Source organism: Centropristis striata, chromosome 5 (assembly GCF_030273125.1).
Source record: "Centropristis striata isolate RG_2023a ecotype Rhode Island chromosome 5, C.striata_1.0, whole genome shotgun sequence".
Lineage (NCBI taxonomy): Eukaryota > Metazoa > Chordata > Actinopteri > Perciformes > Serranidae > Centropristis > Centropristis striata.
In genome coordinates, this window is record NC_081521.1 from 1,491,487 (window position 1) to 1,518,420 (window position 26,934).

Here is a 26,934-nt window from a genome sequence, read left to right on the forward strand (position 1 = left end):
TTCACTGACACCATGTTTGAGGTGGATCACCTTTTCACACAGCAGACCCGGTGTGAAGCAGGAATGTGCCTGTTGATCCGGACCAGGATCTCAGAACCAGGAGCTGGTTTACTTCTACAGGACTGGATTAATAGATAAGGAGTCTACTGGTTTTATGAGGACTCTCCAGGCTGCTGAGGTGGTTTTGAGCCTTGGGGACCTGCTCCATTCCTGCTCTGGTTCAACTGACAGCTCACTGTTGTAACATGTCCAGGAGCCTCAGGCTGCAGGCTGCAAACCACTTTATTTACTAGAACAGCACAGCTAGAACAGCAGGAGCAGCAGGAGCTCCACTCCTCTTTATTTATAGTAGGGTTGTCAAAAGGATCCATACTCAAAAAAGTAGCGATACTAAAACGTTGTATCCGGATACGATACTCGTTTTCAAAAGTATCCAGTATCTGAAGCTTGTTATCATAGTTTTGCACAACTGTTTTTTATTATAAATATTTAACTCTATGGAGTCTTACAGGGCTGTTTTGTTCATTTTTGAATCCTTTTCATGTCTTTTCATGTCATTTTGTGTCTTTTTTGGTAATTAGGGCCTCGGGGCAATCTCCCCAGCACTGGTCCCATACAACAATATCTGTAGGGACCAGTGCTGCACTACTGTTATACTGTGGATTTCTTCTTATTCCTCTTCCGGACGCAATTTCGTCCCGCTACAAATTATATATCAAAATGTGCGGTTTGATCGGGATCGGTGTGCTATTACTTTTCTCTATGAAATACGAATGTTTCGCGACGTAAGTCGCGAAAAACTGCCCAAAATTTTGCATTGAAATGAATGGGCCGGCCGAAAGAAAATTAGCAAAAAAGAACATTAATTGAAGATTTTCAAACGTCTACTTCTCCGGCATAATTTCACCTAGAGACTCCATTTAAACTTTAAACAGTAGACACAAGTCTTGTGTATCGGTGTATTAATCCACGTTTTGATAGGTCATATAGTTTTTTATCAATCCCTGTTCAATGACCATGATCATTTTTGGAGAAATTCTGAGATTATAATGGGTGTGTATTGCACGGAATGTTCGTGTCACAGTGTGTGACGTCATCGCCAGAGTGTAGAGGGAGAGAAAAAACTGTCAAAAAATAAATTTGAAAACTGCGCTCCAGGCCGCAAATTCCACTCTACAGAAATAATTTATACATAGAAACGTAGGAAAATTAGTCTTCTCCCTCACAATCCTCTGGTAAAGCTGTCAGAGTTATAGTTTGGGCGTACGACGCAAAGATGCGCCACCAAAACCACCAACAGCCTCATTGGCTCCCATATTAAAAACGCAGGAAGATTTCGGAAAAAGTGAGATTTAACTGTTTTTTTAGATCGCTCTAACAAAGCTATTTTTTCATTTTTCTTAAAAAAAACATATGTAGACGTTCAGGAAGAACTCAGGACGCTCAAAGTGAAGTCGGATCAATGATAGGTATTATGGTTTTGCCAAAAATGCTTTCTGTTCGAGGCCAGAAATTTCACTCTGCCCACCTCTGGCTGCTTTCACTCTGCCAGAAGATTCCACAGCTGTTAATTCTGTTGATTGCTCTGCTCTGATTGGTCGACCCCAACGCTTTGATGCTTTGATGTGATTACAGTTAAAGATACACGCACGCACACACACACACACACACACACACACACACACACACTGGTCAGTTAATGTAATAACAGTTAAAGATACACGCACACACACACGCACACACACACACACACACATATGCGCGCGTAAGCGCGCACACTCCTCCAGATACAAATGTTTCACACACACACACACACACACATTTTGAGGTTAAAGGGCATAGGTTGCTGTATAAATAAATACTTGAAGAGGAATGCTTGTTGTAGGTGTGCTCCTTGTATATTATATAGTATCATAACATTACTAGTATTAATTGTTTGAAATCTCTGAAGAATCTCATCATAGTGTACACACACCGGCAGTAGCCCCCGTGGCCCTTTCAAAATTTCCCCCAGAGGAAATTTTCTAGTTTTGTGTCTGTTGTTGTGTCCTTTTTAGTTATTTTGTGTCTTTTTTGTCTTTTTTGTTTCTTTTTTGTGTCTTTTTTGGTAATTTTGTGTCTTTGTTTGTCTTTTTTTGTCTTTTTTGTTTCTTTTTTGTGTCTTTTTTGTTTCTTTTTTGTGTCTTTTTTGGTAATTTTGTGTCTGTTGTGTCTTTTTTTAGTTATTTTGTGTCTTTTTGGTCTTTTTCTGTGTCTTTTTTGGGAATTTTGTATCTGTTGTGTCTTTTTTAGTTATTTTGTGTCTTTTTTGGTAATTTTGTATCTGTTGTGTCTTTTTTAGTCATTTTGCGTCTTCTTGTGTATTTTTTTGGTCTGCTTTGTTTTCTAGTCTGGATGTGATAAAGAAGGTTTCCAAAGTGCAAACACAAACAATAAATAGATATCACAACACAAAGAGATGTAGTAAACAACAGAACAGTAAAATACAATAAGATAAAGTAAATAAAAATAGGATAAAAATAAATAAAATGTAAAATGTACTGCCCACACAAAATAAAATATGCATGAATATGAATAAAAACAAACAAAAAAAAATCAAAGAGGAGGAAATGTTTAGGTCAGGAGTAAATAAATAAACGACTCAACAATCTGGTATAGTTTGTGTTGTATGTTTTGTGTTTCTGTGTGGCTGGTTGTGTGTAACGTTGTGTAACTGTAGTTGAGTGGGCGGGTCAACACACACTAATGTTGACACAATGCAAACACCTGAACAGGAAGAGGGCCGAGCAGACAGGTGAGCCAGGTGAGATCAGGTTACACCAGAGACCTGGACCTGCTGCTAGGAAACCAGTTCAAAATACCCAGGGAACCTTTTAGTTATTTGGCTTCACTTAACCTAACAACTGATAGATAGGTAGATAGATAGATAGATAGATTACAGTGTATCAGCAGCATTTAACACAGAGACAATAACAACACAATTAAATAAAAAGAACAACCTAGGCATACTTCAAGCAATAAAACATAAAATACAATAAATAATAAAGTGTCTAAAGAAGGAGTATGTATTTAGGAGCAGAATTCCAGTGCAGAATAAATATGAATATACAGTATAAAAATATTGGTGACATGAAACAAATAAGGTGCAATGAACAGTGTGCATAAAAAACACAGACTTTTATTTGTTATTGTACAGTGTGATGGCAAAGAAAGTTAGCCCATTTTGTTTCCAAATCTAGTTATGAATGTGTTCACATGAAAGGGGGCGGAGTTAGTAGCATACGACCAATCACAAACATGGAGAATAAAGAGCTAAATTAAATCTGTTAGTGAGCACTTCTCCATTACTAAAATACTCCACCAACCAGGTGACAGGTGTGTCTTATCAAGAAGCTGATTAGAGATTAGACAGCATGATGATAGCACAGGTGTGTCTGAGGCGCCTCACAGTAAAGGACTCTCTGAAATGTTTTATTACACAGATGTCACAAGTTTAGAGGGAGTTGATCAGCATGCTGACTGCAGGAATGTTTATTTCTCCACCATAAACTCTCTAAGTCCTTTCTGAATGTAACCCACCAGCCCAGTACCAGTACCAGTACCAGTACCACTGCAAGATTGTCTAGGACATGACTGTGTTAAGCTAGCGTTGCTTTATTTCAACCTAGCTAGCAAGCTAATACAAATGAAACGTCTTCACACAAAACGGCATTTAAACAAAGATTGGGACTTCTTCTCCTCCTCTTTTCTTCTCTTTCGATACTGAGCACCGGAGAGCTTTGACTGTGTTTCATCTGGAAGATTTATCAAAACATAACGTGTCACTTGACCTGACCTCTGTGACAGGGATCTGACCGTCTAAAGGGGGGCAAGGCAATGACCACACGTCACGTGACTCAGCACCACAAGTGACAAAATGTCATTGTTTATCTGTTTCTTTATTTTGTTAATATTTATTATTTTCAAGACAGAAAACGCAAAAAAGGAAATCTGTGCCGGTCGATCGGTACACCCCTAGTTCACATTAACAACATTTGTGCAAAAAGAAACTGCAGCTATGATAACAAGCTTCTGGTCTTCAGATTGGGACTTCTTCTCCTCCTCCTCTTTTCTTCTCTTTCGATACTGAGCACCGGAGAGCTTTGACGGTTTTTCGTCTTGAAGATTTATCAAAACATAACGTGTCTGTCACTGGATCTGACCTCTGAGACAGGGATCTGACCGTCTAAAGGGGGGCAAGGCAATGACCACACGTCACTAGACTCAGTTTTTTTTATTTTGTTAATATTTCTTATTTTCAAGACAGAAAACGAAGCGACAATGGGCATCGAAAATTATTATTATTATTATTATTTTCTCCCTGGAGGGTGACTGGTGGCGCCCCTCCATGGTATGGGTTATGGTATTTAGGGGCGGCTGTGGCTCAGTTGGTAGAGCGTTCGTCGTGATCGGAGGGTTGGTGGTTCGATCCCCGAATGTTGCAGCCTACATGTCCAAGTGTCCTTGAGCAAGATACTGAACCCCAAATGGCTCCTGATGCTGCATTCATCGGTGTGTGAATGAATTCCTGATGGTGGCAGGTGGCACCGTTTAGGGCAGCTATTCTCAACCTTGGGGTTGGGACCCCAATTGGGGTCGCGAGATGATTTCTGGGGGTCGCCAAATCATTTTGGAAGTCAGCTCTGTCTCCACTGTGTTAAAGTGTTCATGTGTTTTAGTTTTGTTTTGTGTCATTAAATGTCTTTTTTTAGTCATTTTGTGTCTTTTCTGGTCATTTTGTGTCTTTTCTGGTCATTTTGTTTGTTTTTTTGTCATTTTGTGTCTTTTTTGGTCATTTTCTGTATTTTTGGTCAATTTGTGGTCAAACTCTCGTAAGGACAGTATTTATATATAAAGCAGTTTCAAGGATCACAATGATAATTTGACCTAAATCGATAAATGTGATATGGTCTAATTCCACATCACATTTAAAAATATGGATATATGGCCCAGCCCTACTGTCTGGTCCTGTTAGATACGTCCTGTCTGGTATTATACTGTAGTTTCATACTGTGTTTTGTGTTTCTTTCTGTCTTGTGAAGGTGAGCAGCCTAAAGGTGACATCATCTCTGATGTGGCTGACAAACACGGTGAGTAGAGCAGCTTCTCTTCTCTTTATACACTTTATTTAAACTGGAACAACAATAGATTGTTGCTCACGTTACCTTGGATAGTTAATAAAGCGTTTACAGTAGGGGGCACTGATTGAAATTTTCTGGCCGATCACTGATTTTTACAAGGCCTGACTTGCTGATACAGATTTTTTTTATAACTCAGAGCATACACCTTCAATGTTTGAATCTTGTTTTATTGGAAAACAATAACACAGCAGCATTTTTCTTTAACAAATAAAGGAAATCACAATGTCTGTGGTAGTTAATAAAATATTGAACTTAAAATAAATAGCAACAATTTACAGGACAAACTAACAAAAGAACTGCAGCCATAAATAAATAAAGTTTTTGGTTTCGTTATAGTTCAACATACAGACAACACAGTCAGACAAACTTTCAGACCTTTGTGGAGGGAGATAAGATCGGTTTGATGTAAAAGAATCGGCCGATTGCCGATCCTGCAAAATTAGGAAATCTGTGCCCCTAGTTCACATTAATCTCACAGGTTAAATATTTATCATCAAAACAGTTGTGCAAAAAGAAACTGCAACTATGATAACAAGCTTCAGGTCTGAGGTAGTGCAGAAAATAAATAATACGATAAACAATAACAATTAGAACAATATTGTGGGCTGTGTGTGTTGCTGTTTGGTTACTTTTCTCTGCTTCATTCTGGGACTTCAAGAGAGAAAATAACACTTTCACTCACCAACATTCATATAAACTTATTAACTGTTAATGCTTATGTAACTGACACTGTGTCAATTAACGTAATATGGGCATACTACATGCCTGATTTATTATTATTATTATTATTTATCGATACTTTTGAAAATGAGTATCGTATCTGGATACAACGTTTTAATATTGATACTTTTTTGAGTATTGCTACTTTTGACAGCACTATTACAGACTCTGGTGGTGCTGAAGGTCTTTACTGACTCTAGTTTCTCCAGCAGCTGAAGATGAAGATGGACAACCAGGAGCCCTGAAGAGGCTCAGCGCCATGTGGTCCTCCTTCAGGAGGAGACGAGACAGTGAGTAAACATCACAGAGGAGCTTCTTCTTCTTCTTCTTCTTCTTCTTTGTTGTTGACTATCAGAGCAGGAAGTTAACCCATTAGAACCCAGACTTATTTACCCTTAACCCTTTATCGGGCAAAGAACCATATTTGGTAACTTCAGTGGATATCAAATTTTTTTTATTTCGAGAAAAAAAGTTGCAAATTTACTAGATTAAAGCGGCAAATTTACAAGAACAAAATGTTTTGCAGATTTAAGAGATTTAAAGTGGCAAATCTGCACAAAAAAAGTTGCAGATTTACAAGAAACAAGTGGAAAAAAAGCAACTTTTTTCTCGCAGATTCACCACTTTAAATCTCATAAATCTGCACATTCTTGTAAACTTTTTTCTCAAAATATGACCCGCCTCCCCCGGGTCCATATGTTGTTTTTTTTTACACATTCTGGCTGTATGTAATATCCTCCAATATTCTCTATTAAAAAAGACACAAAATGACTAAAAAAAGTCACAAAATGACCAAAAAAGACACAAAATGACCAAAAAAAGACATTAAATGACCAAAAAGACTAAAACACATTAACACATGAACACATTAACACAGTGGAGACAGAGCTGACTTCCAAAATGATTTGGCGACCCCCAGAAATCATCTCGCGACCCCAATTGGGGTCCCGACCCCAAGGTTGAGAATAGCTGGTGTAAGCAACATTGAAATATTGTGAAGTTAGTGGTCCCAGGTCTAACCTGCATGTTAAATCTCTCATCTGTGTAGGAGTGAAGGACCAGGAGGCAGCAGAACCGGAGGAGCCGGTCCCAGCAGAGAACTCCTCCAGGCAGCACCGCTACGTCAGTGGTCAGTACTTCTTTGAGTATCTGGTGGTGGTCAGCCTGAAGAAGACCAAGGACGGATCCACATACCAGCCCCAGATCACCTACCAGTTCCCTAAGGTCAGTCTGGAGCAGATATACCAATATATATTTATATTTATATATACGGGTCAGGTAGGGGTGTGCCATATCGTATCGTTCACGATAATATCTGTATATTTTTTTTATGGTTAAAAAAAATGCATATCATGATATTGGCAACGTTCCTACTTCATGATGTAGTGGTTAAAGTTGTTTTAATCACAAAAAGCTACTTACTCCCTGTCTCTAAACACATGCAGCTTTCAAAATAAGAGCACGGTGTGTTAACAGAATCCACCACAGAACTGACAAGAAAACTGTCAAAATAAGATGCCTTAAACCAGTAGTTCTCAACCTTTTTGAGTCGCGACCCCCAATTTAACATCCATGTTGTCCGCGACCCCCACTCACTGAACACAATCTCACACGCACAGTTCAGATCACCCAAAAAAGAAACAAAATGACCAAAAAAGACACAAAATGACTAAAAAAAGAAAACGAAATGACCAAAAAAGACACAAAATGACTAAACAAGACACAAAATGACCAAAAAAGACACATATAGACCAAAAAGACACAAAATGACCAAAAAAAGACACAAAATGACTAAACAAGACACAAAATGACCAAAAAAGACACATATAGACCAAAAAGACACAAAATGACCAAAAAAAAAGACACAAAATGACCAAAAAAAGACACAAAATTACTAAAAAAGGAAACAAAATGACCAAAAAGACACAAAATGACCAAAAAAAGACACAAAATGACCAAAAAAGACACATATAGACCAAAAAGACACAAAATTACCAAAAAAAAAGAAACAAAATGATCAAAAAAGACACTAAATGACCAAAAAAGGAAACTAAATGACAAAAAAGACACAAATTGACCACCAAATGATCAAAAAAGACACAAAATCACCAAAAAAAGACACAAAATCACCAAAAAAGACACAAAATCACCAAAAAAAAGACACAATTACCATAAACAGACACAAAATTACCAAAAAAGACACAAATTGACCAAAAAGACTAAAACACATGAACACATGAAGACTTTAACACAGTGGAGACAGAGCTGACTTCCAAAATGATTTGGCGACCCCCAGAAATCATCTCGGGACCCCAATTGGGGTCCCAACCCCAAGGTTGAGAACCACTGCCTTAAATAAAACATATAAGAACCTTTATTCTCCTTTACAAAATGTCATTAAAATATGAACGATGAATATAAATAATTATTATTTACTCATACTCAAGAGTCAAGAGTAAACGTTTTTGTATTTGGCAACTGTTGAGATTTGCACTTCACACTTCATTTTAGATTTTTATTTATTAATACAGACTAAAAAAACAAACATATTTTCTATATCTTTTTAAGTATTTCGTAATATTGTGAAGAATAATCGTTAGTGCAAAAAAATAGCCTGAAATATCGTGATATTCTTTTAGGGCCATATCGCCCAGCCCTAAATAAGGGTTGACAAGATGTCAAATGGTGTAACCACAAATAAAATGATAAATATTAAATACATTACCCACCTACATTGTATTTAAGTGGACTGATACATGTAATTACTTCATTCAAAAAAAAAAAACATCAAATGAAATTAATTTTTTGAGTATTTCTACATTAAACATTTCATCAATATTGAGCAGAAGATATTCTAAAAACAACCATTTTTTTTTCTAAAGTTTTGACAAATTATGTAAAATTTGTCAAAGACCATAATGTAACAATGTAAATGTGGTAGTGTAGCATAACAAACAAAAAATAATTAAATAAATAAATAACAATGGCAATACTACCAACCAAACATATCAACAATATTGAGTGTTGACAAATAAGAAAAGGGGAAAAAAAAAAAAAAATCTGAAGAAAAGTAGAAATCAGTACAACCACAGTGCTTTTATTTTGAAGGCGATTTAGGTATGTGCGTGCGTGCATAAGCACCTACACAGAAATTAGTTCCACAAAAAACAAGAGTTACCTTGTTAAAAACACTTAGAACTTGTTGCATAAAGTTAATAAATTGCAGGTTTACTGCATAACATACATGCTCGTTATTGTTTTTGTGGTTTAAATGTATGTTGTATTTAAAATAAATGGGAAAGTGAGAGAATGATTGGAGTTTTTACTATTTTTACTGCTATATTTGACTTACTCCACACTAACATAGTTATCAGTGGAGCAGCTCAAAAACAGATAATTTTTTGTTTTTTGTGATTAAATTAATATTGAGCAGAATTTAGTTCAGAGTTTTGGTTTTAATTGCCCCCACCCCCCGGTTTATCGTGATAGTTTCTGGGAAAATAGATTGTCCTAAAAAATTGTTATCATGACAGGCCTAGTGACAGGGCTGCTTCATAATTCATGTGACTTCATTTCACTTACCAAAACAGGAAGCTCTGAATTTGAATATCTGTGCAGGAGTTCAGTCAGTGACTCTAGTTTTGTTTTAAAGCTACAGTGTGAAGATTTTTCACTGGTTTGTCTCCATTAAAGGGAGCAGCTCCACAAATAATACAGGAGAAGAATCAATTCTCTATTCCAGTAGTTCTCAACCTGTTTGAATCGCGGCCCCCAATTTAACATGCATGGTGTCCGAGCCCCCCGCTCACTGAACACAATCTCACACGCACAGTTCAGATCACCCAAAAAAGAAACAAATGACCAAAAACGACACAAAATGACCCAAAAAAAGAAACAAAATGACCCAAAAAAGACACAAAATGACCCAAAAAAGACACAAAATGACACAAAAAAGACACAAAATGACCCAAAAAAGACACAAAATGACCAAAAAAAGACACAAAATGACCAAAAAAAGACACAAAATGACCCAAAAAAGAAACAAAATGACCAAAAAAAGAAACAAAATGACCACAAAATGATAAAAAAGACACAAAATGACCTAAAAAGACACAAAATGACCAAAAAAACACAAAATGACCACAAAAAAAAAAAAATTAAGTGACCAAAAAGACTAAAACACATTAACACATGAACACTTTAACACAGTGGAGACAGAGCTGACTTCCAAAATGACTTGGCGACCCCCAGAAATCATCTCGCGACCCCAAGGTTGAGAATAGCTGGTCTAGAGTCCATGAAACCACCTGAACATTAACTTCTTCATGACGTGAAGACATAAAAATGAAGCAACATTGAGTCTCTCCATCAGCTTCCAAATAAAGTTCTGGCTTTAAACTACATGCCAGATTTAAGAAGTAAAACCGGAGATAATGTCAAATATATTTAGTATAAAATATAGAACTAGATATTATCCTCATTCTACCTGTTATATTTGCAACCTGTGTTCATCTTTGCAACATTTAAAATTCTGTGTTTTGAAACATAATTTTCAAGATCAGATTTTATGTTTTCCTTTGTTTCTTTTGGGTTCAACGTTTTGATCAAGTGAGTCAAAGTTAAAAGTTAATCATCAGGACATAAAGGAGAGGTAACGCTGGAAAAACTGATACCAACATGACACGGTGGAGATTTATAACAGATTTTTTAACAGACATAATAGCCGAAGATTTCAGAGGGTTAAATCATGAAGATGGTTGGTGTAAAATCAGACAGAGTCCCATCAGGAGATGTTTCTATGATGTGTGTTTGTTTACTCAGTAAACATAGCTGGGATGTGTGTTTGTTTACCTCCAGAGAGACGGGATGGCCCGGTTCCAGAGGGAGGAGGAGGAGAAGATCTTCAAGGCCATCACGCTCTTCTGTTTCCCAGAAGGCATCAGCTGGGCTCCTCTCACAGAGTACCACAGGTGAGGACAGGTCAAAGGTCACAGTACCACAGGTGAGGACAGGTCAAAGGTCACAGTACCACAGGTGAGGACAGGTCAAAGGTCACAGTACCACAGGTGAGGACAGGTCAAAGGTCACAGTACCACAGGTGAGGACAGGTCAAAGGTCACAGTACCACAGGTGAGGACAGGTCAAAGGTCACAGAGTACCACAGGTGAGAACAGGTCAAAGGTCACAGTACCACAGGTGAGGACAGGTCAAAGGTCACAGAGTACCACAGGTGAGAACAGGTCAAAGGTCACAGTACCACAGGTGAGAACAGGTCAAAGGTCACAGAGTACCACAGGTGAGAACAGGTCAAAGGTCACAGAGTACCACAGGTGAGAACAGGTCAAAGGTCACAGTACCACAGGTGAGAACAGGTCAAAGGTCACAGTACCACAGGTGAGGACAGGTCAAAGGTCACAGTACCACAGGTGAGGACAGGTCAAAGGTCACAGTACCACAGGTGAGAACAGGTCAAAGGTCACAATACCACAGGTGAGGACAGGTCAAAGGTCACAGTACCACAGGTGAGAACAGGTCAAAGGTCACAATACCACAGGTGAGGACAGGTCAAAGGTCACAGTACCACAGGTGAGAACAGGTCAAAGGTCACAGTACCACAGGTGAGAACAGGTCAAAGGTCACAGTACCACAGGTGAGGACAGGTCAAAGGTCACAGTACCACAGGTGAGAACAGGTCAAAGGTCACAATACCACAGGTGAGGACAGGTCAAAGGTCACAGTACCACAGGTGAGAACAGGTCAAAGGTCACAATACCACAGGTGAGGACAGGTCAAAGGTCACAGTACCACAGGTGAGAACAGGTCAAAGGTCACAGTACCACAGGTGAGAACAGGTCAAAGGTCACAATACCACAGGTGAGAACAGGTCAAAGGTCACAGTACCACAGGTGAGAATAGGTCAAAGGTCACAATACCACAGGTGAGAACAGGTCAAAGGTCACAGTACCACAGGTGAGAACAGGTCAAAGGTCACAATACCACAGGTGAGAACAGGTCAAAGGTCACAATACCACAGGTGAGAACAGGTCAAAGGTCACAATACCACAGGTAGCTAATATCTCATGGTTCAGGTGTCTGTGGACCAAGGTTAGAATAGTTTTGGATTTTTCATCAGTTTTAGTTTTAATTTCATTGTGATTTTTTGTTTGCAAATTCAGTCAGTTTCAATGAGTTTTTAGAGTGAGTTTGATAGTTTTAATTAGTTTTTATTTTTGGGAAAATGCTTTAGTTTTAGTTTTAGTTTTTATTAGTTGTAGTTGTTTTGTAATGGGGTATTTGTTGGGTGCCAGATTTTTTAAAAAGTCACAATAAATGTTGCCTTTTTGTCAATTTTTTCTTGTAAATTTGACAAATTTTTTCTTTAAATTTGTCACTTTTTTTCTTTAAATTTGTCAATTCTGTTCTTTAAATTTGTGACATTTTCTTGTAAATTTGACAATTTTTCTCTTTAAATTTGTGACTTTTTTCTTGTAAATTTGTCACTTTTTTCCTGTAAATTTGTTACTTTTTCTCATAAATTTGTGAATTTTTTAAAATTAATTTTTATTAGTTGTAGTTTTTTTGTAATGGGGTATTTGTTGGGTGCCAGATTCAATAAGGTCACAATAAATGTTTCCTTTATTTCCTTTTAAGTTTATTAAGTCATAAAACCAGATAGATGAAATAGATTTCATATCAACCAAAAAGGTTTACGGATGAAAAAAGTTGACAAAGACCAAAACGAAGGACATTTACACTATAATTTTAGTTAGTTTTGGAACCACAAAATACAGTTTCAGTTATCATTTTTTAAAAACTTTTTTTTCAGTTAACGAAAATGTTTTTTCACTATTTCATTAGTTCCCGTTAACTATAATAACGTTGCTGTGAACGTTCTCTGTGTTTCAGTGAGACGTTCTCCTTCGTTCTGACGGAGGTCGACGGCAGCAGGAAGAACGGATACTGCCGGAGGTTACTGGTCAGTGTTCCACTCTTCAGCTGTCTCTCCGTATCATTAATCTAATCTTTATTAAATATAATATAATAATATAACCTCTTCCCCCTGCAGCCTGGAGGGAAAGGAGCCCGGCCCCCCGAGGCGTACTGCATCATCAGCACGCTGGCCTGTTTCGGCCTCTTCTCCAAGGTAACTAAAACTCTTTTTCATGTTTCATGATTATACTGGTGAATAAAATACATATCATGATATTGGCAACATTCCTACTTGTTGCAGTAGTGGCGTAAGTGTTATTAATGACCTAGAGCAGGGGTCTCCACCTCAAATTACCTGGGGGCCACTGGAGGCATCAACATGACCAAAAAAAGACACAAAATCATTAAAAAAAAGACACAAAATTACAAAAAAAAGACACAAAATTACAAAAAAAAGACACAAAATTATTAAAAAATACACAAAATTATAAAAAAAAGACACAAAATAATTTTTAAAAAGACACAAAATTATAAAAAAGACACAGAATTACCAAAAAAAGAAACAGAATTACCAAATAAGACACAAAATTATTTTAAAAAGACACAAAATTATTTAAAAAAGACACAAAATGACAGAAAAAAAACAAATTACTTAAAAAGGACACAAAATTACTGAAAAAAAGAGAAAATGGCAATAAAAAACTAAATTACTTAAAAAGGACACAAAATGACCAAAAAAAAGACACTAAATTATTTTTAAAAAGACACAAAATTATTAAAAAAGACACAAAATTATTTAAAAAAAGACAAAATTATTTAAAAAAGACACAAAATTATTTAAAAAAGACACAAAATTACAAAAAAAGACACAAAATTGCTAAAAAAAAAAAAAACAACACAAAATTATTTTAAAAAGGAACAAAATTATAAAAAAAGACACAATTTTTTTTAAAAAAGACACAAAGTTATTAAAAAAAGACACTAAATTATTAAAAAAAAAACACAAAATGACCAAAATGACACAATATGACAGAAAAAAACTAAATTACTTAAAAAGGAAACAAAATGACCAAAAAAAGACACAAAATTATTTTTAAAAAGACACAAAATTATTTTAAAAAGGAACAAAATAAAAAAAAGTAATTAAAGGGAATATATCAATATGAAATATATATATGTATATATTTCCTACCACCGTCTCGTAAAAACAGCAGTCTCTTCCTTGTCAGCTGCGTTTATAATATTACATAACACAGTAGTTATTGTGTTGATCGAGTCACCTTCCCTGTCATTGGGTTGTTTTTGAGTTTTAAGTTGTGAGAATCAGTACTCCTCTTTATTTGCTTGTCTAGGAGCTTTGAAAAACTTTCCCTTTTTATACAAGTCCTTTTTTATGTTTTTAACTTTTTTGAACCTTTTCTGTCATTTTGTGCCCCTTTATTGAGAAAGAATGATAGTTTAGTGGTGTGTGTTCTCCTAACACATAACAATTATAGTATTTATTGTGCCCTGACTGTGTGTGTAGATATTTGACGAGGTGGAGAAGCGGCGGCAGATCTCCATGGCGATGATCTATCCATTCATGCAGAAGCTGCGTGAGTCTCCATTCCCAGCTCCAGGAAACACCGTGGAGATTAAGAGCTTCATTCCTGAGTCGGGCACCGAGGTCAGAACCAGGCTCCTCCTCCTCCTGCTCCTCCTCCTGCTCCTCCTGCTGCTCCTCCTCCTCCTCCACAGTTTCATGATATAGATATCAAACATTTACAGATCTTCTCTTCTTGTCCCTGTGGCAGCTCCTCATGAAACATGTCAGCTTTTTATTTATGTTGCAACAAATCAGATCAGAAGTATTCTCACCAGACTTCACATGGTTTCACTTTAGAGATGATTTGATCAGCTGTTCGTACTGTTTTATACACAGAAAGAACAAAATGCTTTATGCTTTTGCTTCACTAACATAATTCCATCTATATCTAACATGTATCTATTATTTTCCTGTCATACCAAATCAGATGAAGACATTTATATTCATTCATAGAAAAGTTATGTTGTATGAAAACTTGGTTTTGTTGTAAACAGACAGTTTGGGTGAAAAATGCTATATGCTAGTTTTGTCACCAGTTCTGGAAGTCTTCATTAATAGGCCTGATAGGGTCTAAAGTCTGTGGCCAGCTACAGTTAGCTACAGTTAGCTCTGTAGCAGTACAGTGTGTATGTGCTAACATGCTAACAGTTAGCTCTGTAGCAGTACAGTGTGTATGTGCTAACAGGCTAACAGTTAGCTCTGTAGCAGTACAGTGTGTATGTGCTAACAGGCTAACAGTTAGCTCTGTAGCAGTACAGTGTGTATGTGCTAACAGGCTAACAGTTAGCTCTGTAGCAGTACAGTGTGTATGTGCTAAATGGCTAACAGTTAGCTCTGTAGCAGTACAGTGTGTATGTGCTAACAGGCTAACAGTTAGCTCTGTAGCAGTACAGTGTGTATGTGCTAACAGGCTAACAGCTTGCTCTGTAGCAGTACAGTGTGTATGTGCTAACAGGCTAACAGTTAGCTCTGTAGCAGCACAGTGTGTATGTGCTAACAGGCTAACTGTTAGCTCTGTAGCAGTACAGTGTGTATGTGCTAACAGGCTAACAGTTAGCTCTGTAGCGGTACAGTGTGTATGTGCTAACAGGCTAACAGTTAGCTCTGTAGCAGTACAGTGTGTATGTGCTGCTGCTGCAGGAGGTGTTCACTTAGCGATCTCTGTTTGTTTACAACAAGCACCAGACACTCTGTGCACAGTTAGCAATGCTGGTTTCTTTATGATCAGCTGCTGACGTTGTGCACAGTTAGCGATGCTGGTTTCTTTATAATCAGCTGCTGACATTGTGCACAGTTAGCGATGCTGGTTTCTTCATGATCAGCTACTGATGTTGTGCACAGATAGCCATGTGCTTCCACTGCACACAACAAGGGACATTTTTCGTGCTTCATCTCCCTCCGCCTCAGCCATCTTGATTGTTGTTGTTATGATGATGTAATTGAAACTTCACGGGGCAATTACTCTGTCACTAGTTTGGAGTTTAACACAGTTTTAAACTGGAGTTGGAGTTTGGAGTTGGAGTTTAAAACTGTGTTAAACTCCAAACTAGCGACAGAGCAATTGCCCCCACAACTTTCCACTGGAGGCCAGTAAATAAACAATCGATTATGGCACTTTGCCGCATCGATGCTGAATCGTGCATGCCCCGCATTGCGATGCATCGCCGAATCGATTATTGTTGACACCACTAGTGGTTTCTTTATAATCAGCTGCTGATGTTGTGCACAGTTAGCGATGCCGGTTTCTTTATGATCAGCTGCTGACATTGTGCACAGTTAGCGATGCTAGTTTCTTTATAATCAGCTGCTGAAGTTGTGCACAGTTAGCGATGCTGGTTTCTTTATAATCATACGTCACCTTTACCTCCCAGCAGAAAGCTACAGGCCACATACATGTTGTCATGTCAAGTATTCCTGATAGCAGCCATGTTTGTGTTGCTCTAGTCAGCCTGAGGCTGGAGGAGGGACAGAGACTGGTTCTGTTCCAGAGTAAAAGTCCTCCTGTGTTGGTCTGTAGAACCAGAAGGTTTGTTCTAAGACTAGAAGTCGATGACGTTCCACTGAAGATGTTTACTGCTGTGTGACAGATCATCAGTCTGACTCGGCCGCTGGATTCTTGGCTGGAACACGTAAACTTCTCCACGCTGTTTGGCTGCCTGACAGACGAGGAGGTGCTGCTGGTGTTTGCTGCTGCCGTCCTGGAGAGGAGGATCGTCTTCATCGCTGAGGAGCTCAGGTAGAACACTCACCTGGACACTCACACACACACAGCAGGTAACAGGAAGTAGTGACCATCTCACCACTTTCATCAGTAAATATATATATTTTAAAGGAATTTTCCACCAGATGTTGGTAACAACCCAAATAATCCATAAATACAAAGAAATAAATCAAATAGCTTCAGGTTAAGGTTTGTGTAATAATGTGAGATGACACAGGGAGAAAGTAATAACTTCAGGTAATATTTCGAGAAAAAAGTTGCAAATTTACTAGATTAAAGAGGCAAATCTACAAGAAAAAAAGTCGCAGATTTAAGAGATTTAAAGTGGAAAATCTGTGTGAAAAAAGTCACAGATTTACAAGAAAAAAGTGGGAAAAAAAGCAACTTTTTCTCCCAGATTCACCACTTTAAATCTCATAAATCTGTGCATTTTTTTCTCGTAGATTTGCCACATTAATCTCGTAAACTTTTTTCTCAAAATATTATTTTCGTATGTTTTTTTTTACACATTCTGGCTGTATGTAATATCCTCCAATATTCTCTAGGGTTGAAATTTGTAATTTGCAACTATTTCAATGAGTGTCCTATTAAGGGTTAAAGTGGTGAATCTGGGAGAAAAAAGTAGCTTTTTTCCCACTTTTTTCTCGTAAATCTGCGACTTTTTTCGCGCAGATTTTCCACTTTAAATCTCTTAAATCTGCAACTTTTTTTCTTGTAGATTTGCCACTTTAATCTAGTAAATTTGCAAAGTTTTTTCTCGAAATATTACCAGAAGTTACCAAATATAGTTCTTTGCCTAATAAAGGGTTAAACACACTGACTGAAATGTATTTAATACTTTGTCACAAAGCCTTTGTTGGTAATGACGCCGTGATTGGATTTGCTCGTTTGATAAATGAGGCCGTGGTGCGTATTAAAGCATCCAAATAGTTAATAGTTTTAGTTATAGTTGTGCAGCAAACTTTAAAGGAGCTTTTCCTTCAGTAATGGAGTCTTGGTGCTACATACAGGCCTTGTGACTCTTCTGGTGATTCTTTTCACTCGTCTGTGATAAATCTAGTGAGGAGCTCCTGGTTGTGGTCGGTTTCTGGTGAAATGATGAAGAAACATTAAGACGTTTAGAAATCCTTCAGTGTGTGTTGCAACAATCAGGTTGTGAAGGTTCAGAGAACTCTGATGTTTCTTGTGTGACTCATTTTTAATTTGTCCTGACTAGAAGCAGGATGTTTTCTAGTCACTGATAGATTTCAGCTGCTGTCTTTCAGGCCTTTTTGCTCCTCCCTTTCTTTATGTCAGGGGTCTCAAACTGGCGGCCCTCATGCAATATTCTTACTTTTTTGATAATTCTGTCTTTTTTTAGTAATTTTTCTTAATAATTTTGTGTCTTTTTTTGGTAATTTTGTGTCTTTTTTTTGAATTTTTTTTTTGTCTTTTTTGGCGATTCTGTGCCTTTTTTTTGTAATTTTGTCTTTTTTGGTCACTTTGTGTCTTTTTTTGGTCCTTTTGTGTCCTTTTTGTCATTTTCTGTCTTTTTTTTTTTAGTAATTTTGTGTCTTTTTTTAAAAAAAAATCTTTCTTTTTTGGCAATTCTGTGCCTTTTTTTTGTAATTTTGTCTTTTTTGGTCACTTTGTGTCTTTTTTTGGGTCCTTTTGTGTCCTTTTTTTAAACTAATTTTGTGTCTTTTTTTGGTAATTTTGTGTCTTTTTTTGGTGATTTTGTGTCTTTTTTTTGTGATTTTGTGTCTTTTTTGTCATCTTCTGTCTTTTTTTTTTGTAATTTTGTCTTTTTTTGAATATTTTTTTTGTCTTTTTGGGCAATTCTGTGCCTTTTTTTGTAATTTTGTCTTTTTTGGTCACTTTGTGTCTTTTTTTGGCTCCTTTTGTGTCCTTTTTTTAAAGTAATTTTGTGTCTTTTTTTGGTGATTTTGTGTCTTTTTTGGTGATTTTGTGTCTTTTTTAAGTAATTTGGTTTTTTTTCTGTTATTTTGTGTCTTTTTTTGTAATTTTGTGTCTTTTTTGAATATTTTTTGTCTTTTTTTGCAATTCTGTGCCTTTTTTTTGTAATTTTGTCTTTTTTGGTCACTTTGTGTCTTTTTTTTGGTCCTTTTGTGTCCCTTTTAAAGTAATTTTGTGTCTTTTTTTGGTGATTTTGTGTCTTTTTGTCATTTTCTGTCTTTTTTTTAGTAATTTTGTGTCTTTTTTTTTACATTTTTTTCTTTCTTTTTTGGCAATTCTGTGCCTTTTTTTGTAATTTTGTCTTTTTTGGTCACTTTGTGTCTTTTTTTGGGTCCTTTTGTGTCCTTTTTTAAAACTAATTTTGTGTCTTTTTTTTGTAATTTTGTGTCTTTTTTTGGGTGATTTTGTGTCTTTTTTTTTGGTGATTTTGTATCTTTTTTTGTCATTTTCTGTCTTTTTTTTGTTGTTATATTGTGTTTTTTTTTGAATATTTTTTTTTGTCTTTTTGGGCAATTCTGTGCCTTTTTTTGTAATTTTGTCTTTTTTGGTCACTTTGTGTCTTTTTTTGGCTCCTTTTGTGTCTTTTTTGTAATTTTGTTTCTTTTTTAAGTAATTTCATTTTTTTTCTGTTATTTTCTGTCTTTTTTTTTTAGTAATTTTTATGTCTTTTTTTGAATATTTTTTTTGTCTTTTTTGGCGATTCTGTGCCTTTTTTTTGTAATTTCGTTTTTTTTCTGTCATTCTGTGTCTTTTTTTGGTCATTGTGATACTGCCTCCAGCGGCCCCCAGGTAATTTGAGTTAGAGACCCCTGATTTATGTGTTCAATTCTGTTTTCTCATTTCACAAATATTACTATAATATTATTATTATATAACTTAATTTCTGAATGTATTTGTTAGCATTCTGACAGCAGTCTTTAATATTAAATACCATAAAAACAGACCCAGACAGCCATTTTTAGAGGATGAGATGAGAAACTCTGTTGAATTTTCCATTCCAGTTAGTTCAACATGCTCAAATGAACAAAGTCCATCTGAGGCAGACTGCTGCTATCAACACATCACATCAGGTCTCTTGTGCAGGTTTGAAGCAGGTCTGATGATGAAAAAGAAAAGTTGGGTGAATTCAAAATTTCAAGGCAACAAACTTCGATAAAATTTTAAGTTGGACAATTAAACTAAATATTTAAAGTTTTGTTTTTGAGTTTGCTCAACTGAAAAATGAAAAATCTGAAAAATCAGAATTCAGATTTTTGTCAACTCAACTGTAAGTTGTACTAACTTATGATTTTACATTGTAATAACTTTTAATCTTTACTTCTGCTAACTTCTGCAATGTGCTGAATTGGCACGATTGTAACGCCGCTATGAAATGTCAGCTAATGTTGTGACCACAATTTTGAGTTAGCATTGATACGCTAATGGCTACTCTTGTAGCTGTAACAAGCAGCGCCGCTAGCATCAGTTAGCCGCTAGCATCAGTTAGCCGCTAGCATCATTTAGCCGCGAGCATCAGTTAGCCGCTAGCATCAATTAGCCGCTAGCATCAGTTAGCCGCGAGCGTCAGTTAGCCACTAGCATCAGTTAGCCGCTAGCATCAGTTAGCCGCTAGCATCAGTTAGCCGCTAGCATCAGTTAGCCGCTAGCATCAGTTAGCCACTAGCATCAGTTAGCCACTAGCATCAGTTAGCCGCTAGCTTTCGCTAATGACAGAATTTCAACGCTTTCCCGCATTTCCCAACAAAGAAATAAGAGTTATCAGAACTATTGTCCCTTGTTGTGAACCCCAACTTAAAGATATAAGTAACAACAACTCACCAACTTGTTTTTGAGCAGACAACTGGCTTCCTTTGTTGTGCTAACTTACATTATTGCCCTAAATGTCAATAATTTATATTTCCAAGTTTTACCAACTTAAATCACTGTTTTAGGCCAAAAAATACAAGTTGGCTTTTTTGCAGTCCAGTGTAAACTCTGCTTGTGGACTCACCACTGCACATTTCAGACTCCCAGAAGTGACTTTGTTTGTCTAAAGGAAGCCAAAATGACGCTCTGCCTACTCTTCTTCTTCTTCTTCTTCTTCTTCTTCTTCTTCTTCTTCTTGTGATTATTAGTGGCAGTAAAGCATCTTAACTGCCGAGTGGACTGGAGTCACATCAGACACACAGAACATTTGTTCTACATGAGAAAAACTCTGTGGTTTTTACCTTAAACTGCATGTTATCAGCATAAAGAGGAGACTAGTGGGACACAGAGAGTTATTACTGTTTTTATTCAGATAGCATGAGGTCAGAGGTCACATGACCACTTTGAAAATCACCGAAATAGACTCACTTTGCAGTGTTTTCCCGACATGATATCCTGACATGTTTGGGCTCTATAGATTCATTAGATCTTCTAGTTTCATAGATCACTATCTTCTTTTAACCCATTTAAGGCGGGAAAGCATGACCACATTTCTACCATTAAAACCTGTTTGGTTCTGTTGTGTTATTCTACCATTAAAGCCGGGAAAGTGGAAACGTCGTTTTGTAGTATTTGTAGTTTTTTCCACCTATTTTCGGTCTCTTGGCCAATGAAATGCATCAGAATACATGTGGGAGTGTCGCAATGCATCATGGGACTTTTCCAGAACTTTGAAATCATCACCAAAAAAAGACAAAATGACCAGAAAAAGACATAAAATGACACAAAATGACTAAAAAAAGACACAAAGTAACAAACAAAAGACACCAAATGACCAAAAAAAGACACAAAAAGACACAAAATGACTAAAAAAAGACACAAAATGACTAAAAAAAGACACAAAATGACAAAAAAAAACACAAAATGACTAAAAAAAGACACAAAGTAACAAAAAAAGACACCAAATGACCAAAAAAAGACACAAAAAGACACAAAATTACAAAAAAAAAAGACATAAAAAAACACTAGATGAGAATCCATGTGGGAGTGTCTCAATGCATCATGGGACTTTTCCAGAACTTATAAATCCTGGTGAAGACGACTATAGCGGAGGGAGCTCAGATATAACAGCTATAAGCTCTCAAATACTTTATGAATTACATTTCTATCTGCTACAGAGGCTGAAAAATCTATTATTTAGTAGGAAGAGTTGACACTTCGGTTGAATTTACAGAAAAAAAAAAAAGTTTTACAGGCAGTTTTTACAGCCGTTTTAGGCCTAAATGGGTTAATAAGTGATTTTGAGATTACCTGTGGTGATCCGACTCTTCTGTTTCAGTGTCCAGGTGTAAATGAGTTCCTGTCCTCTGTGTTGTGTGTCTGCAGCACGTTGTCTCAGGTGATCCACGCGGTGGCGGCGCTGCTCTACCCCTTCACCTGGCAGCACACCTTGATCTCCATCGTCCCCGAGATCCTGATCGACGTGGTGATGGCGCCCACGCCCTACCTGCTGGGGGTCAAGAAGACCCAGCTGGAGCTGGTCACCGACCAGAGCTTTGATGTCAGTTATCATCATAAATCATTGTTTTATTTACAACATGTGCAGTAACACAACAAAGTCAACTCAAAAACAAACAAATCCAGTGGGAATAATCAAAACAAAAATAGAAATAGTAAAAACAAAAAGCTATAATGTGAACGCAACATGTCTGAAAAGGAGCAGGATGAAGTATAATATGCTGATTTAAACCTTCTCCACTAATCAATTAACTATTGTTTTTTCCCCTTAACATCCATATCTACATAATATACATTAAGGTTGTCACTAGGGATGGGTACCGAATTCGGTACCTTTATAGGTACAGACCGAATTCCGATTCATGTAAAATCAAACGGTACCATGTTTCGGTACCTAAACGGTGTTACCTTTAAACTGATCATTGATTTCAACCTGTTTTCATTTGACGTCTTTGATTAACAAGCATGCTGACGATCGCACTATTTTTTTTAAATTTTATTTACCTCCTCGTCTGGTCCTGTCTGCTCACCGCGACCACTAGCTGCTGCCCTCTTCCGCCCCGGAGCAGAGACCAACAGCCGGCTCTCGGCCTGCTAGCCGCCAGCTGCTATCTCTCCAATGTCTCTACCCGGGCTTGGCCTTCGTCTGCCTCCAGATTGGACCTTTCTTACTCCGTTTGCTCTCTCCATTCTTCTGTAGACCAGTCATTAGCAGCTAGCAGCTAGCTGCTGCATCTCCGGTCCTCCGCTAATACTCCGCTCTTCAACTCAGGAATATTACCTGCCACTTTACTCCAAACTGCCTCGCTGAAATTAAATCCCTCAGACTCCTGCGTCATCCTCGATATGTGCACAGAGCAGCCCGACTCAACTTTGTTCATTCCAACCATGCCACGCCCACAATACTGTCTGACCGGAGCTCCGCCCACAGCTACGACGTCATCACAACAAATCACATGTGCACTTGCAACCTTTTTTTTTTTTCGTGCACTTGCCACCTGAGAGCTCCTCTGTGTTGACAGCATCATCCACCTCCAACCTCTGTTCCGGCATCCTTTGATAACGCTGCAACCTTCATGTTACAAAATGCACGTTCATCCTGGATCTTATATTGTTTTGATATAAATAAGTTAGAAGTTAGAAGTTGTTTTGATATAAGTTTATATTTTGAGAAATAAATATGTTGAAATGAAGAATTAAGATTTTATTATTAAACAAATTAACATTTATTTCCACATAAACAAATGCAAAAGTACCGAAAATTGGTACCGTTGAGTACCGGTACCGATTCCCAGGTACCGGGTATCGGTACCGTATCGGTTCAAATGTGAAAGGAACCCATCCCTAGTTGTCACAATACTAAAATGTTCAACTGGATACCGATACTCAGGAAAATATTTGATACTCGATACCATTTTCGATACCACCAGGATAAAAACAAAGACCCCAAAATTTAACAGAAATATTTTTATTAACAAGAAAATTGCAACATGTAAAAATGAACAGAACCACAGGTTAAATATTTATAATAAACTATGATAACAAGCTTCAGATACTCGATACTTTTGAAAATGAGTATCGTATCCGGATACAACGTTTTAGTATCAATACTTTTTGGAGTATGGATACTTTTGACAACACTAATATACATTTACAAAAAAATTAAGAAATACATTAATAATGTATCATTAATGAAAACAGAACATCTGTAGCAGCATTGTGTGTGTGTTTTAATGACTCTTTATTTAGTTTTTCTCTCTTTGTGTCTCAGCTGCTGGTGGTCGATCTGTCTGATGATAAAAAGGAAACCTTCATTGTTTCAGTAAGTGTTCTATCAGAAAAATGTTTGATTAATTCATCTTTTTATTATCAGCATGATTCAAGCTTAAGATATTTGTTTAATATTGTAACATTTTCCTTTCACAGATTGGGGATGAAAGCTCGATTCTGCCCCCGAAACTCCAGAGTGAGATCCTGGAGGCCCTCAGTGGAAGACAGAAAGCTTCAAGTGAGGAAAACTGCAGCAGAAATCAAACACAGTTAGAATAAAATAATAATAATAATAATAATAAACAGATAAACCACAATCAGAACAAACCAATAGGAACAAATATCCATGGAATAGCCACGTGGAATAGCCAGTTTTGATGATTTTACGTGTTTTTTTGTCTTTTAATGTCTTTTTTGGTCATTTTATGTCTTCTGTTTCTTTTTTGGTCATTCTACGTCTTTTTGTGTCTTTTTTGGTCTTTTTTTGGTCTTTTTGTGTCTTTTTTTGGTTGTTTTGTGTCTTTTTGTGTCTTTTTTGTGTCTTTTTTTGGTCATTTTGTGTCTTTTTGTGTCTTATTTGGTCTTTTGTGTCTTTTTTTGGTCTTTTTATGTCTTTTTGTGTGTCTTTTTTTGGTCTTTTTGTGTCTTTTTTGTTTCTTTTTTTGGTCGTTTTGTGTCTTTTTGTGTATTTTTTTGGTCTGTTTTGTGTATTTTTTGTCTTTTTTGTGTCTTTTTTGTGTCTTTTTGTTTCTTTTTTTTCCTTTCACGGAAATTTGAGTGATTCCGTGGCTATTTCACGGATTCCTGTGGGACCAGGTTCAAAATAAAATAAAATAAACTGACTCCACTACACCTCCATCCTCACTAATGTCCTCCTTCCTTCCCTCCTTCCTCCCTTCCTTCCCTCCCTCCTTGCAGCGGTGGAGGAGATAAACCGCGTGGTGTCCGAAGCGTTCCTGCATTTCTTCGTGAAGACGGTCGGCCATTACTCGTCCTACGTGAAGCGCGGCCGGGCCGGAGAACCCGGCGTCTTCGAGAAGAGAACGTTCTACAAAGCCATCGACTCCAAGACGACGCGCCACTTCGTCAAGAAGTTCATCCAGACGCAGATGTTTGACCTGTTTATCCAGGAGGTGGAGCAGCAGCAGCCTGGACCCCAGCAGGGTCAGACACACACACACACAGAGACACACACACACACGCACACACACACACACACACACACACACACACACACACACGCACACGCACACGCACACGCACACACGCACACACACACACACGCACACGCACGCACGCACGCACACACACACACGCACACAAAAGTCATATACCGACATATTTAGGCTGAATATCGATATATACGATATATATCCTGATATTTTTATCTCAAAGTGAGAGCACATGTTCAGTCACAGTCAAATATGACATGTCATAAAACCAAATTACTTAAAAAAGAAACAAAATGACCAAAAAAAGACACAAAATTAATTTTAAAAAAGACAAAAAATTACTAAAAAAGACACAAAATTACAAAAAAAAAGACACAAAATGACAGAAAAAAACTAAATTACTTAAAAAAGAAACAAAATGACCAAAAAAAGACACAAAATTACTAAAAAAGACACAAAATGACACAAAAAAAACTAAATTACTAAAAAAAAAGACACAGAAATGACCAGAAAAAAGACACAAAATTATTTTCAAAAAGACACAAAATTAGCAAAAAAATACACAAAATTACAAAAAAAAGACACAAAATTAATTTTAAAAAAGACAAAAAATTACTAAAAAAGACACAAAATTACTAAAAAAAGACACAAAATGACAGAAAAAAACAAAATTACTTAAAAAACAAACAAAATGACCAAAAAGACACACAATTACAAAAAAGACACAAAATTACTAAAAAAAGACACAAAATGACACAAAAAAACGAAATTACTAAAAAAAAAGACACAGAAATGACCAGAAAAAACACACAAAATTAATTAAAAAAAGACAAAAAATTACTAAAAAAGACACAAAATTACTAAACAAAAGAAAAAAAGACCTTTGATCTAAAAACTAGTAAATGCAGCAACACAAGACACAACAAGCAGCTGATATTATTTACTAACAATATGACAACAACAACAAGAAGTGGAGCTCTGAGATGTTTCAGTTCCTGAAGGTCTCCAGAAGTCCTCCGTCCTCTTTCTCCTGATTCTCTCTCATGTTGTCTGCTGAATACTAATGACACAAAAAAACTAAATTACTAAAAAAAAAGACACAGAAATGACCAGAAAAAAGACACAAAATTATTTAAAAAAAGACACAAAATTAGCAAAAAATACACAAAATTACAAAAAAAAGACACAAAATTAATTAAAAAAAAGAGGTGTCCTGTTGGTCACTTACTACTTTTAACTGATAAAAATCATTATTATTATTTTTCCCTTATTTTCTCCTTAAGTTTTTTCCCCTTCACGTCATCCACTGAAACTTCCATCACGTTTCCAGCAATGTGATTTCGGCCTCGTCAGATCAGATTTTGCACAAGAGATTGCATCAACTAGATTGCGTTGCCGGATGTTTTTGTGTTGCTTTTAGTTTTTGTCTGGAACAAACTCAGCTCCTTTACCTCCACCAGGGACACAGAACAAGTTACTATTATGACTCTGTTGGTGTTTGATTAAATAGAGACACAAATGATAAAGCTTTCTTTAAACAATATCTATATTAAATCTATGTGTGGGATGTTTTTAACCACAACAGTAGCGTTGTAAACAACAACATGTTCTCTGGGCGCTCCACGGCTCACTGACTGCAGCTGCAGCAACAGTTAGCTTTCTGTTAGCAACAAGTGAAGCTTTCTGGACAGGAAACTTCATGAAAAACACAACATGACTCTATTTATAAAGAAATCTGGGTATCTTCTGTTCGATCTATATCCGTTTGGAAACAGAAAAAACACGGATAACGAAAAGGGACCTGGCCCGAATGTTGATTTTGAAAATTTACATTTTGTGTTTTAATGGTCATGTGATCAGGATTCTGTGACCCCGACCTCTTTCATTAGATCCATGCGGTCTAGACATTATGGTACCAGGGTAAAAACACTTGGTCCAGGCATCTCTAGTTAAAATGGTATTGAAATGGAAAACACA

At 36.7% G+C, this 26,934-nt stretch overlaps 1 protein-coding gene across 4 annotated transcripts in view; it reads left to right on the forward strand.

Annotated features, from left to right (window-relative positions):
• LOC131972330 (DENN domain-containing protein 2D-like) overlaps nucleotides 1–26,934 on the forward strand; it is a 46,179-nt gene that overhangs the window by 16,411 nt on the left and 2,834 nt on the right. For 2 of the 4 annotated variants that reach the window (XM_059334146.1, XM_059334148.1), the window contains 12 exons: nucleotides 5,082–5,129; nucleotides 6,110–6,190; nucleotides 6,949–7,124; nucleotides 10,758–10,870; nucleotides 12,807–12,876; nucleotides 12,967–13,044; nucleotides 14,356–14,496; nucleotides 16,503–16,651; nucleotides 21,884–22,058; nucleotides 23,787–23,837; nucleotides 23,942–24,023; nucleotides 24,704–24,949. In XM_059334146.1, coding sequence (XP_059190129.1) covers nucleotides 5,082–5,129; nucleotides 6,110–6,190; nucleotides 6,949–7,124; nucleotides 10,758–10,870; nucleotides 12,807–12,876; nucleotides 12,967–13,044; nucleotides 14,356–14,496; nucleotides 16,503–16,651; nucleotides 21,884–22,058; nucleotides 23,787–23,837; nucleotides 23,942–24,023; nucleotides 24,704–24,949 — 1,410 coding nt within the window. The remainder of the gene's footprint in view (nucleotides 1–5,081; nucleotides 5,130–6,109; nucleotides 6,191–6,948; nucleotides 7,125–10,757; nucleotides 10,871–12,806; nucleotides 12,877–12,966; nucleotides 13,045–14,355; nucleotides 14,497–16,502; nucleotides 16,652–21,883; nucleotides 22,059–23,786; nucleotides 23,838–23,941; nucleotides 24,024–24,703; nucleotides 24,950–26,934) is intronic. The other 2 variants (XM_059334147.1, XM_059334149.1) reach the window with 1 other exon arrangement.